The 13,268-nt window shown below is 40.3% G+C and overlaps 1 protein-coding gene across 6 annotated transcripts; it reads left to right on the top strand.

Moving 5' to 3' along the window:
- Positions 1-219: 219 nt before the first annotated feature.
- On the top strand, positions 220-7,792 carry pde9al (phosphodiesterase 9A like). Of its 6 annotated transcripts, none has more exons than XM_037268035.1 (20): positions 220-374; positions 517-679; positions 1,910-1,980; positions 2,323-2,400; positions 2,562-2,605; positions 2,683-2,737; positions 2,917-2,987; positions 3,053-3,140; positions 3,217-3,295; positions 3,360-3,434; positions 3,506-3,592; positions 3,665-3,769; positions 3,845-3,927; positions 4,053-4,209; positions 4,294-4,407; positions 4,664-4,768; positions 4,908-5,036; positions 5,108-5,203; positions 6,714-6,760; positions 7,110-7,792. In XM_037268035.1, the coding sequence occupies exons 2-20, from the start codon at positions 611-613 to the stop codon at positions 7,249-7,251; spliced, it is 1,695 nt and encodes a 564-aa protein (XP_037123930.1). In that variant the 5' UTR covers positions 220-374; positions 517-610; the 3' UTR covers positions 7,252-7,792. The 6 variants fall into 6 exon arrangements, with proteins under 6 accessions (XP_037123930.1, XP_037123929.1, XP_037123933.1 ...); XM_037268034.1 differs by having other exon boundaries at positions 4,842-5,036; XM_037268038.1 differs by lacking the exon at positions 6,714-6,760 and adding an exon at positions 6,056-6,132 and having other exon boundaries at positions 4,842-5,036; positions 7,110-7,238.
- Positions 7,793-13,268: the final 5,476 nt, after the last annotated feature.

Below are 13,268 nucleotides of genomic sequence, written 5' to 3'. Positions count from 1 at the left end.
TTATCTCATGGATCCGTATTTCATTCACCTATTGGCCATTTTAATCAAGGCTATGTTTATGCCCACCGTATTTACGTGTATCATTCCCCTCAGCATGTACAAGAGGCCTCTGACCACAGCGTAGGGTCACAGGGGGTTGTCTTATTTCTCACCATAGTAACGGTCCCCTGGCAACCAGCCAGGAGAGCCGGTTATATTGATGGTACACCAAAGCCCTCTGGCTCCCTCACATCGCATCTCCATCGCTCAGCTCATCGCCTCGCCTCCGCCGGCTCCGGTTTTTGAACACTCAGGCGAAAGTGAGCCGACTGCAACGTCGTCACCCCGGGGACGTTACCGTCGCTCTCCTCTGGGGAAGCCGCACATCTTGTGTTGTGAGTATTGTTGGCACCTTTCGCTAATTTGACCTGTTTGTGATTTCATCAACTTGTATTCGTAATTAAATATGCTGACTTGGTATCTCTTGCTCATTTTTTATTCATGTCTTTCTTTTTTCCTATTTTGTTTGTGTGATAGGACACGTTCCCGTGGTCGCCTTCTCAACTGTGCCCATCAGTGCCAGTCCGGGTCAGCATCGCTACGGGCGTGTAAGAGGAGAGGGAGGTCAAACATGGGCTCCAGCTCCTCCTCCTATGCCCCCAAAGCCATTTATCTGGATGTGGATGGGAAAGTACAAAAAGTGAGTATGCAAAAAAAAAAAATTTTTAAATTGCCAGTTTTTGTGTGGTATGAGTCGACTCTTTCGAGTTGTCTGCAATTAATTACAAATTAATTCTTATCGTGTGTAGTACATGTTTTTCTTTTAAAGTTGACTCAGTCTTTAACTTTTATGTAAACGTTAAATGTATCAGCATTCGATTCAACGTGAAGTTTTTCCTGATATTTAAGTAGAGTATTCATGTTCCAAATGTTTAGTTTTTGAGTAGCTTACAATAATATCAAATACACTTTTGAGGAATCAAACCACTGCCTTGTTTTTGATAAACAATTGTGCCAACTATGTTACTGTATTTTAATGTTGGTCATAATGCTGGTATTTGTTTTTTTCGGGGTGGAATTTAGTGTCAAAAGTTCAAGAACTGTCAAAATACTGCAAAATGTGCATTATTGTAAAACAACAATTAAAAATAATGAAGTTGAATATGCTTTCATGTCGCAAAACAAAGGCGCCTTATCAAACGAATGATGCTAATTCAATTTAAAGCACCTTCTTCCAAGTATTCCCAGTTGACTCACCCCGCCCGAGTCAGATCTAAAATTAACCTGCCACAGAGCGCACTTTGCCTTCCAGGTGTTTCTGACAGAGATAATTCAAACAACTCGCGGCCATAAATTCTGACGACTGTGATTCGATTCGGAAACGTAGCCACATAAAAATTCTTGCTCACATAATTCTTTGCAATGCCGATAAAAAATGCCATCATTTTGTTATTATAACCACGCCGCCATCTTACAAGCACTGCTCCACCAGAAACTAAAAATGGCTGTCTGCATTTAGACATCATTATGCATCATTGCAAGCGCACATAGGCAAAGAGTTTAAATGCAACACTTGCCGGTCCGCTGAGTGTTTCAAGTAGAGAGCTGCTGATGACACATGTCTGCTCAAGGGCCCGAACCCACGATTCAATTTGTCTGCTACACCTGCTCCTTTTCAAGGTCACTGCAAGATCATCATCACTTGTCGTCTTTCTTCTACATGCATGGCCATTTTTATTAATATTCGTGATATTGTTATGCTTTGAGCTGCAGAGCGATATATGATCACCGCTTCCCCCTGCACAGCAACACCGAGGCCTCAAAATAACATCAAACAAAGCGCAATGTATTTGTTTAAGTTCGCTCTTTGTTATTTTTGGTTTGCATTAAATGTCAGGCAAAAATATAATTAAGTGTGTGTTCTTCCTAGGCGGTGTTTAGTCGGCACTGCAGTCCATGTGACATTAGGGAGCTTTTGTGTACCTCTTCTAACATCCCCAGGTTGGTACCACCTGCTTTGTTCATTTGCATTTCTTTTCCAGTGACAATTATGATTTCAGTGTAGTAATCTTTTTTTTTCTGACTAAATTTTCAGTGAATGAGTTTTCTACAAATACTCTGAGTGCTATGACAAGCTATGTAGTCCATCACGTGACTAATTTACGCTAACAATTTGGAAGTTAATTTCCTGTTAGATTATTATTTTATATATACGTATATAGTTCACTTGCACTTTAAACTCCATACCACAAGGGGGCAGTGCGTGACTAATAATAATAATGCATGAGTGATTGGACAATATTCTAATCATTGATAATTGTACTTGCCATGTGCTTCCTGAAGGAACACTGCAATCATGATTGTGGATGCAGAAGGCGCCTTGGTCTCGATAGATCCCACCATGCCGACCAACTCACCCAAGTATGCACAATATGATATTGGCACACTTTAAAGTGATGACATAAAAAGTCCATGCATCCCCTTGCATGTATTTTATTTTGGATTTGTCTGCTTAGCTATAACACACCTTCTATGGAGATTAAATGCAAATTGCTACTTATAACTATCTGCTTTGTGTCCAGCTCATTGTATAAAGTTGTCCCCCTGACTACTGGTCAACTCGGGGGTAAGTAAGCAACATTGTGCGTCAACACCAACAGCGAAACCTGCAAGGTGACGACTGTGACGTCATTGTATGTACAGAGAAGGAGGACATGTTTCAGAATGTGCTGTCCCAGGTGGCAGAACAGTTCAGCAGGTAACACTTCTGTTGTTTATTATTCTCTGGCTGTATCTTACACATGTAAATAAATGACAAGCGCTGCCTTTAAAGCCGCTTGCGCAATCTTGTTGAAGATTAGCTCAGTCACACGCCAAAACAAAGTGTGTGTGTTTTTCCCCTGTGCCGTTTATTTATGCAATATGGTTTCCTCGCAGAGCATTTCGCATCAATGAGCTGAAGACGGAGGTCACCAATAGGCTTGCCATGCTGGAGAAGAGAGTGGAACGTAAGTGGTGGGTTTGAAGAAATCCAAATCTTGTCAACATTATGAACACTGTGCTCCTTCTTCAGTGGAGGGCTTGAAGGTGGTGGAGATTGAGAAGTGTAAAAATGATCTGAGGAAGCTTCGGGATGAGATGACATCGAGGAGTGGCGGCAGGTTTGACATGATTTTTGACAATTCCAAATTGTGTATTTAAAATAACATACTGTATATGCTTTCTTTTTTCCTTCAGGATAAACTGCCCGTGTAAATACAATTTCGACGACGGGAAGAAGGTCACTCCGAGACGAGATGTTCCCAATTATCCAAAGGTGTGTTTGGTGGAGACATTATAGAAGTATTACCGCTGCTTCTCATACATTTTGTTCTCCACAGTATACACTGTCTCAGGAGACTGTCGAGGCACTGAAGAAGCCAACGTTTGACGTCTGGCACTGGGAGCACAACGAGGTGTATATGCAAATCCAATTCATCTTAATTCATTTATTATTTTATCTGTATGTATTCCTTTATGGTTTCAGATGCTGAGCTGTTTGGAGTATATGTACCATGACTTGGGTCTAGTGAAAGAATTCAACATGAACCCAATCACACTCAAACGCTGGCTGGTAAACAAAAAATATGAAGAAAAAGAAAAAGCCTTAAAATATCAAAAATGAAATATAATTTCATTTTTGCAGTTGGCCATCCAGGAGAACTACCGCAACAACCCCTTCCACAACTTCCGTCATTGCTTCTGCGTGAGTCAGATGATGTACGGCATGATCCACCTCTGCAACCTGCAGGTGAGGCTTCCCATTTTTTCAGGATCTCTTTGGGCCTTTCCCGATTATATAAAGTCTCACTTGGTTTTTTTGCAGGAGAAGCTGACTCTCACTGATATGGGCATTCTAATGACAGCTGCGGTGTGTCACGACCTGGACCACCCTGGATACAACAACACGTAAGATCTGTTATTCACCACAAGGAGTTTCCGTGAGAAAAAAACAACACCAATATTGTCAGCGTGTTGAAAAAAAAAAAATATTAGCATTTTCATAGCATCCACCCATGTCGCACACCTATCAGCTATCAAATCAACGCTCGTACGGAGCTAGCGGTGCGCTACAATGACATCTCACCGCTGGAGAATCATCACTGCGCGGTGGCTTTCCAAATTCTTTCCCTTCCCGAGTGCAACATCTTTGCAAATGTGGATCCCGAAGCATTTAAACAGATTCGACAGGTGAGCGGACTTAGCGGTGTGCTCACCAATGCCAACTATGCAGTTTTCAAGCTGACCTGCTGACTTTGCTTTTTTTGTCTACAGGCTATAATCACCCTCATCCTGGCCACTGACATGGCCAGACATGGCGAGATACTGGACTCATTCAAGCAGAAAGTGGACAGCTTTGACTTTACCAATGAGGAGCATGTAACATGTGTATGTACATTCAGTTTTGGGCTACATTTTTTGCAACACAGTGCAATTATGCAAATATCATTTATTTGTCATCATTTAAGCTTCTCTCCATATAATTGTGACTGTAAAAAAAATCTGGCTGATAGTGACTCTAAAATAACTAGATGGTTTGCCTTTACGTTCAGTGGACATAAGATTTCGACCTCGAAGGTTGAGGCCTGCCATCTAGTGGTGACTGGTGTTAGTACAACAAAAATGCCCTTTGTTGTATTTTCAGCTCAAGATGGTATTGATCAAATGCTGTGACATCTCCAATGAAGTGCGACCGACCGAGGTGGCCGAACCGTGGGTGGACTGTCTTTTGGAGGAGTACTTCATGCAGGTGGGAATTTACCCGACTATTTTTTTAAATCTCAAAAAATATTCAAAAGTCTTCAAGATTCAACTGTACATAGGGAGTCATTGCACAAGGCCAAACACACAAAAGTGATTCTGATGTGATCAACATCTGCGTCTCCCAGAGTGACCGGGAGAAGTCGGAGGGCCTCCCGGTGGCCCCCTTCATGGACAGAGACAAAGTCACCAAGCCCACCGCTCAAATCGGCTTCATCAAGTTTGTGCTCATCCCGATGTTTGAAACAGTCATGAAGGTCGGCTCACCTGCGCTTTGCCACCAGTGTGAATAGTTTGACAAGTCGCTAACTGGTATTTTGTCAAACAGCTTTTCCCTCAAATTGAGGAGATCATGGTTCAACCCCTGAGGGACTCCCGAGACCACTACGAGGAGCTGAAACAAATTGATGATGCCATGACAGAGGTAAAACCTATTTTATCTATCGTGTATGTGGTTGAGTCGGTGTCTCAAATATGAGCCGTTTTGAACAAAACCATGAACATCATCCAGATGCAGACACCTCTAAATTTCATGGCAAATTTTAATATGGACATTTGCACAAAAGTGATTTCATTGGGTAACATCTATTCCAATGGCTTTCAAAGTGTGGGCAACTTAAAACAAATGAAACAAAAAATGAGAGAATTACACATTTTTAAAACACCACTTAGCTTAATGCTAACAGTGCAAATTGTCATAGATGAGCTAATGAATAGCATTAATATTGCAGTATGTAACCTTTGTACCCCCTACGATGGAAGTTTGCCTGGAAGTCTGACATCCTTTAAATCAGGCACCTTGTTAGGCTACTAAGTGGTCCTTGTGTGAGTTCATTCCTGGCAGTTATCGTTTTCTTTTCGCTGAGTTGGTAATGAAGATATCAAACGGAAATACCTCAGCCAGTACAATTGCTGACATTCCCTTTTCATGTTCAGTGTTGTATTTTATGTATTTTACATCAGGCACCATGTTGGGAAGCTAAGGGGTCTTCCTAAAAACACAAACTCATTGTACCATCTCCTCTAGCTTGGATGAAAATGGTGTCTGAGCTTTAAGCAAGAGACATTTGAACGCAAATTTCCCACACTTTGAAACCCTAAGTCAACAGTTCCAATTTTACGCATTCAAAACATTTCATGTCGACGGCACCAACTCTCCTAAAGTCAAGTCTCGTCCGTATGAGGTGCACACGGTCACACATGCATGCATGCGCACCGCCCCCATCCAAAGCCACTTGCTAACATAAAGGTATGTCTTTTGTTCAATGAGGCGCAGAAGAAAAAAACTGAAAATATGTCATTAGGCGGGAAGAAGAAGTAAGCTCTGCAGTGAGTGAGTGCAGTGGTATCTGTGTAAGTAAGAAGTGACGCCTTGGTTGTGTGCTAGTGTTTAGTGTCATGAGTGTGTGACTGTCTCTGCCTCTATCGACCGCTCTCGGTACTGCGGGAACATGCAAACACTTTCATCACATTAAATTGCAATCATAATTCAGGTTACCCCAAAAATAGAAGCCACGAGTAAGAAAAAGGGCTTGAAAGGAAATTCACTCCAAACTGTAGCAGTGATGAAATTGTCATGGCTCCTTTTTTCCCCCCTCTCAATCTCCTTGTTGAACTTTTTCCACCATTTCTGCTAATAAGCCAAAGTGACCGATTTACATAATCACGGTAGAAGAGTTGAAAATCAAATAGAACTAAGATTAAAAATTGTCGCTATTGGTTGACACTGTCAGAACGGTATTCTTTTTTGGCATTTCACAGAAGCATATTGTAAATAAGATGGGAAATTATTTACAATGTACTACAAGGTGAACACACATTTCAACTAGTATCAGTATTGTAGAATACAAAATGTTATAGATATCATGCAATGATTAAAAACTTCCAATCGGATACACGTAATGGACTTCCCTGTCTTGGATGTGCGAGATCAGGTGTCAGCCGGCCCCGACTCTCAGCATCACACCAAAATTGCAATCAGGTAAGAATAAAGAATAAAATATGTTTTATGCTAATAATGAGCTAGCTAACAAGTTCAATTAGAGCTAATAAATGCATAAGGACAAGCACGATAGAAAATGGAGGCATACAAATGATTACTTTTATTACCATTTTTAGGAGGATTTTAGAAACACCTCTCACTAGGTAGTTTGAAAATAATTGTAAATATTTTTTAATTAATGCCTTTCTGACAGTGTCAATGATTTTTTTTTTTTTATGCCACCACTTGATTTTTCACGCATGAAAGTTCTGCTTGCAAGTTTTAGGTGATATTGAATAAATCTTTTTTTTTTTTTTTAACACTAATTTGGAGTGTCCTTCCTTGGCAGGGGTCCTCTTTTGTGTTCAAATTCAGCAAAGACTTTAAGAAGAGCGAGTCTGGTTGAAGACGTTGCGTTTCTGCGTTCTGGCCATCAACAAACGTCGCGGCGGGAGAGAACAAAGAGACGACACAGCAACATACTCAACTAAAGTTAGGCACAGAGGGAGCATCCAATCTGGAACTTTGACTTAGACTTTTTTGCACTGTGTGTAACAGAGAGGCACCCCCGTGTGACCTTTGTCTGTTTCTTTGTGGAGTTAACGTTGGCTAGCTCTGTCTGTTTGTTTGTGTTTGTTGACAGCACTCCAAACACTCCGAAGAACAGATTTTCTAAAACCACATAAACAGAAAAAACGATTCTGATAATTGCCAAGAACTCATATTTTGGTTGTTTTCATTGTTCTACTCATTCTACATTTCTCCACTGATTTAAACCATTGCCCTCATTTAAAATGTAATATGTTTGTTCAAGGCCATCGTGGGAAGTCCCATTCGTCAAATTCCAAAATTGTCCAAATTCAATCCCCAAATGCCATGTTATTCCCTCTTTCTTCCACATTTTGACCAATTCAAACCATTCCAATTTATTCTTCAGCTCATTTGCGGTAAATTTCATTACTCCCCTTCTCATCTGGATTATCCGTGAAACTATTCCCATTGCCCAAATAAAAATTTAAAATCCCACATTGAGAAATTTAATATCATTCCCTCCTTTCTTAACAAATTCAAACAGTCCCAAAATATTTTACACATCTCTGGAACTATTTGCATTACCAACAATTCCCCAATGTTTTAGATTTTAAAAAGAAGAATCCCAGATTAACACATATTCTCAATCCAGTTTCATCATTTCAGCATTCACATTCAATAAATTGCCTTTTCCATTCACAATAAATATGTAATTTGTATAAAAACACTTGTGTTTACAAATACAAAAAAATTGCATGATAAAAAAAAAGTACGAGGAACCGAGTGTGCCATTTTAATAATCTAAAACATATTAGGCTTGATTACCAAGGACCCCCGATTTTTGGAACTGGGTAATGTGATCACCCAAAACATTTTAGTCGGCACAAATGATCTTAACTTCAAATTTGTGGCAAGGTCATTCATTAGATAACTCATCATAAAAACATTCAGTCGATAACAAAAATATATTCCCTAGCATTAGCAATGAGTGCGTTGATGTGATATTGTCCCCCCCCCCCCCCCACCCCACCCCTCCCACACTTGTTTCATTATTGCTGAGGTCAAAGTACAGAAGCCATAACAGATACCAACATAACATGGGTATTCAAATATATGTGTTTGTATTACTGTACTTCTAATTGTACAGAAATAAACAGTATACCGTTATGTCCCGAAGTATTTGGACAATGACAGCATTTTTATGATGTTTATTTTATACACCACAATGGATTTAAAATAAAATAAAAAAATCAACGTGTATGTGCTAAGCTAATTTTTAGCTTCTCCGTGTCATTGAACACAAGACGCTTGAGTTGCTGTAAATGAAAATATCTGGAACTTCAAACTCTACAACTGTGAAATAGAAATATCAAGCGTTCTAAATGAAACCCAAACATGTTGATGTATAAAGTATTTTCCATCCATCCACTATCCAAACACACAACAAAATCTGTCATTATCAAAATACTTCTCTTCCCTGTTCTTGAATGTTATTGCAATCAAACATATCTTCAAAGCAATAAACAGACAAATTTAGTGGCACTTCAGAACTGAATACTTCATCACTAGGCTGTTTCAGTTGAGCTGACATGAATTGTTGCAATTCTAACCAAAGTACATTTTATCATCAGATTTCACACACGAGGCCGACTAAATGGAGCTTGTGATATGGCTGCAAGGGTGCCATTTATCATCTGTCGCTCTCTCTCTCTCTCTCTCTCTCTCGCACTCTCTCTCGCACTCTCTCTCGCACTCTCACCTGGCGTGGCATACAAAACACAAAATAACTCACCAAAGAACACTTACTGTATCGTAGAGGCATTTCTGATCAATTTCACTTTGGTATGTAGCGTTATTTGATTGGTCTCACACACACTAGTATAATTGTTCCCACTTTTGCAATCTTGCAGATGATCTCAAAGCAATAAAAGAACATCAGCCCTCCAGCACATGATTGCATTTGAGATGAAATAAAATGTGTCTTTTATTCGTGCATGTGCCCTTTTTGTTAGCCGGCTTCAGGAATGTTCTCATTCAATTTAACACACCAAGCATGGCCAGTGATTGAAACAATGTCATAAATAAAAGAGATGGGGCAACACTTTTATCATTTTGAGTCGTTCTTTGTTTAGCTTAATTAAAACTATTTTATTTTATATTCTTTTATTCCATGCAAAACTGACATGTAAAACAAGTGTTTAATCAACAAACATCTGCTCGCTAAATGCTATCATGCTAATCAAAATTAGCTCAGATGTAAACGGTTAACCAGGCTTCCAGGATGTTGAATCAAAATATTTTGCCTTTACAAACATAATACTCAGTTATGATTCGCTTTTTAAAGACAATTTGGGTTTGTTAAAACACTGTTGCGCAAAATTGTCAGTAGTTGTCCATTTAACCAACAGCTTTTCAGATGCAGTTACAACTTTTGGCCTGAAAACACATGGCTACATTCTTCTTTGTCTCCCACTGGTATTTGCACTACACTTTACCAAATTAAAATCCTCAGTGGAAGGTTAGACACAGTTTATGCACGTTCAGGGTTTCGAAAAAAGGTCCAGTGTGTGCGCCTCAGTAATCCTGTACAGCCATTTTTATTGGTTAAGTACATAAAATCTGAGACACATGGATTTGAATGATTACAGAGAATATTTCATGCTATCTTATTTTATTGCCTTTATTTGTTGCTCATTACATTGCTACTTCCAGAGTGTGTAAACTGCAAGATTCCCCGCCATGTCTATGTAAACACACACAATTCCCCATTTATCCAGTGCCAAGCCACAGATTAGAGCGGAACATCAGGCAGACGAATGAGTCACTCACACGGGCTCGTCTTCTCTGCTGAGCCGACAAACAGCCCGGCTGGGATGTTCTCATGTGACCCCTACGCGTATGCAGACAATGAGGTGGATAAATCGTCACTCCTGACATTCTCCGAAATTATCAGCTTTCCCATCATCCAACCAGGAATTAGCATGCTAACATAGAGATGGACAAATAAGCACAAACTAAAGCAAAACTTTTGCAATTTTGTTTTGCAGTTTGAGTCATGTACACAGATTTTGTGAACTCTTCCTCCAAATGTATTTGTTAATTGCTAAAACAATGGGTCAAAATGGAGCAGTCTCTCCTCCCCTTGCTAGAATAAACACTGGTACATTCCAGTCATATAAGCAGAATTTGGCTTGCTAACGTAAACGAACAAAAAATGACATGCTACATTTCGCCCCATTTTTGCAAAACTTTTTTTTTTTTTATGGTGTTTAAACAACGCAACAACAAAGTCACATGGTGTTTTTCTACAATACTAACAATTCTCCATTCTTGTTTGTGCCTTCCACAATCAAAGTAAATAATCACATCCAAGTAAGTCAAACGTTGTTTGAAGCGCAAGACCTTTTATTGGAAACGCTCAAGACCTCCCACACTCAGCCATAGGTCGCAAGACACCTGAGCAATTAGATCATAAAAAGGAGTCGTAAATATCATGTTGCTACTGAGGGCATTTAACGCCCTGAAGGAAAGGCAGCTTTGATTTGCAACAGTCTTGATGTTTATTGGCTTGTCACAAGTAGTCACATTTTTCCAATCCACTCAAAAAGACAATACAATGATTACACCAGATACTATTTACAGTATCCTTTTATGTTGTTAGCTTTTATTGAGCCAATGCAGCAACTCACTTCACAAATAGTGAACAATTCTTCAAAAGTTGCCACTCTCTGATGACGTTAGCCATCAAACTAAACATAAATCAAAGACAATCACTTCATGTGGATTTGTAACAACCACATAACTTTGCCTTAGAGTCTGCTAGCTTAATGCTATGCAAAACTCTATGGCAGGCAAACAAATAATATCTGCGCTTAAGTCTTTAAGCAATGACTATTTTGGAGAAACACATTTGACAGATACTATAACAGTACTGACAGGCATATATTCTTTATCCACTGCGAAGAATGACAAATATTGCTGTCTGGGTGAGGAGCTGTGACTGTGTACATCCATATGTCTGTATTTTAATGCCCCCTAGTGGCCAAGGCAGGCACTCACAAGACGGAGCAGCACGGTGAATTGATTTCTAGCAATAGTCATGATGTACTTTCACCTTTCTTCCCACAATGCATGTTGCCATTACAACATTCCACTCCATGTGTATGTTTCACTTTGTTTTCAGTTCATTTATGGGTCACGTGGTTTCAGTATCAAAGCTCACGTCAGTTTTCGTAAATAAGGACAGATCTGATTTCCGAAGAACTGCGTACATCCAGGCTATCTTCAATGAGTCAAGTTTCCGACATACCAGCATCGTTTGGGGAGTATCCTGTGTTGTCGGATCTTTCCATGCAGGCAACCGCCCCCCCATACGATGACCAGATGCAGACCAGTGAATTGTTTTCCCAGCCACTGCGGTTTTCATAACCTTTTGTATCGTAACTGTAGCCCGTGTTCATCTGCTTGTTTTATTCTTCAACCCTTGTGTCCATTTACCGGTCCATCGATCCATAAGTCTGATCCTACCAAAGAGGCCTGATGGTCCACTACACGACGCTACTTTGTTTACAGCATAATAATCTAGCCTAGGCATCTTGATTGTGTGCTGGCGGAAGAGCAGCAGCAGGCCTGGCCTCTTATCTATTTGACAAGCAGAAAACCGTCGGTGCTGTAAAGCAGCTCGAATGGACAAACTGTACCGCGAAGCCCGTTATCATCCTATGTGATTATCTAAACAAATGAGTGAAAAACAGCAAGGTGATGCTTGCCAGGTAGCAGGTCCACAGAAATGATAAGATCACAACCTACCATGATATACAACAAGAAATGATGTGTTTAATCATCTGTCATCACATGCAGGGACCGTGCCAGGAAATATTCGCAGTACCATGGAACTTTAATGCCCCCAGCTATACTCCCCAACATGTTTATTTTTACACAAATGAAAAGCATGCCCCCCCTCTACCTCGTCTTACTGTGTTATTAACTTTATGGTAGTTTCCATCGAATTCCTTCACAATAAGGGATGAGGCATTGTTTCAGTTCCTACTGAGATGAATGCAGAAGTAAAATGGGTCATTTTTAAGCGGTGGGGGGGCTCATATATTTCTATTCATAGTGGTTTGATTTCATGTTCTCAAATTTAGTACTATTCTAACGATCGTGCCTATTAGTACCTCCATGTGGGCCCGTGCGCCTCCTGGGTTCTTGCCGCTGGCCCCGGTTGGGCTCAATGTGTAAGGGGATATCTCCCGCCTGTCTGGCTGCAGGCCCGACACACTGAGCACAGCTTAAGAGGGAGGAAATATATGAAAATATCATCAGGAGTCGGGAAAGCAGCGTGATTTTTTGGCTCTTGTGTGTCTCCTTGGATCAACAGGTTTTTATTTTTGCATGTGTGGAGGAGAGGAGAGATCAAGCCCAGACGCTGTGTCTCAACCCCCCCCTTGTCCTCATTCCGCTATGATGCAGCTGGGAAACATCCACACGTCTCTGGAGACCTTCTGTTAAAACTTAGCCTTATGAAGGAAAATATTGCAGATGTATAGCTGGTATTAGACGGTGTTAGAGCATGGCGAGCACCTCTGTGAAAATATTGTCGGAGCTCGGAAAGAAAGTGTTCAAATAAGCATGTGTCTTTTTAGTCTTGCTACTGTAAATGATGAGGTGCAGCTCGTTGGCTAAAATGTAAAAAAAAAAAAGGGATGCAAATCCTCCTCTGTCAAAAGTAATGGTTTTCCATTTAGCCACGAGCATGTCACTGCACATAAAGATATACACGAGTGGAATTGGAATGTAGGACGAGCGGCGAAAAGCAAACAGCTCACGATTAAGCCTTCAAAAGAGGAGAATGTGCTCCAGTTTTTTTTTTTAACAGTTAAAGGAAGTGCCTGGTTTAAAGCTGTCAATCAAATTTCTTCACGGGACTTTTGCGCTTCTATTGATGTGGACACGTATTGTGGAAAATCGTCTTTTC

The sequence above is a fragment of the Syngnathus acus genome, chromosome 13, assembly GCF_901709675.1.
Source record: "Syngnathus acus chromosome 13, fSynAcu1.2, whole genome shotgun sequence".
NCBI lineage: Eukaryota > Metazoa > Chordata > Actinopteri > Syngnathiformes > Syngnathidae > Syngnathus > Syngnathus acus.
This window is presented reverse-complemented; position numbering and strand designations above follow the sequence as displayed.

Bases quoted from the DNA above. Each gene is read 5' to 3' on its own strand.
- pde9al (XM_037268034.1), top strand. From the start codon at position 611: ATGGGCTCCAGCTCCTCCTCCTATGCCCCCAAAGCCATTTATCTGGAT. The intron at 3,296-3,359 runs GTGTGTTTGGTG...TGTTCTCCACAG, and splicing joins ATGTTCCCAATTATCCAAAG to TATACACTGTCTCAGGAGAC. The intron at 4,769-4,841 runs GTGGGAATTTAC...AACTGTACATAG, and splicing joins TGGAGGAGTACTTCATGCAG to GGAGTCATTGCACAAGGCCA.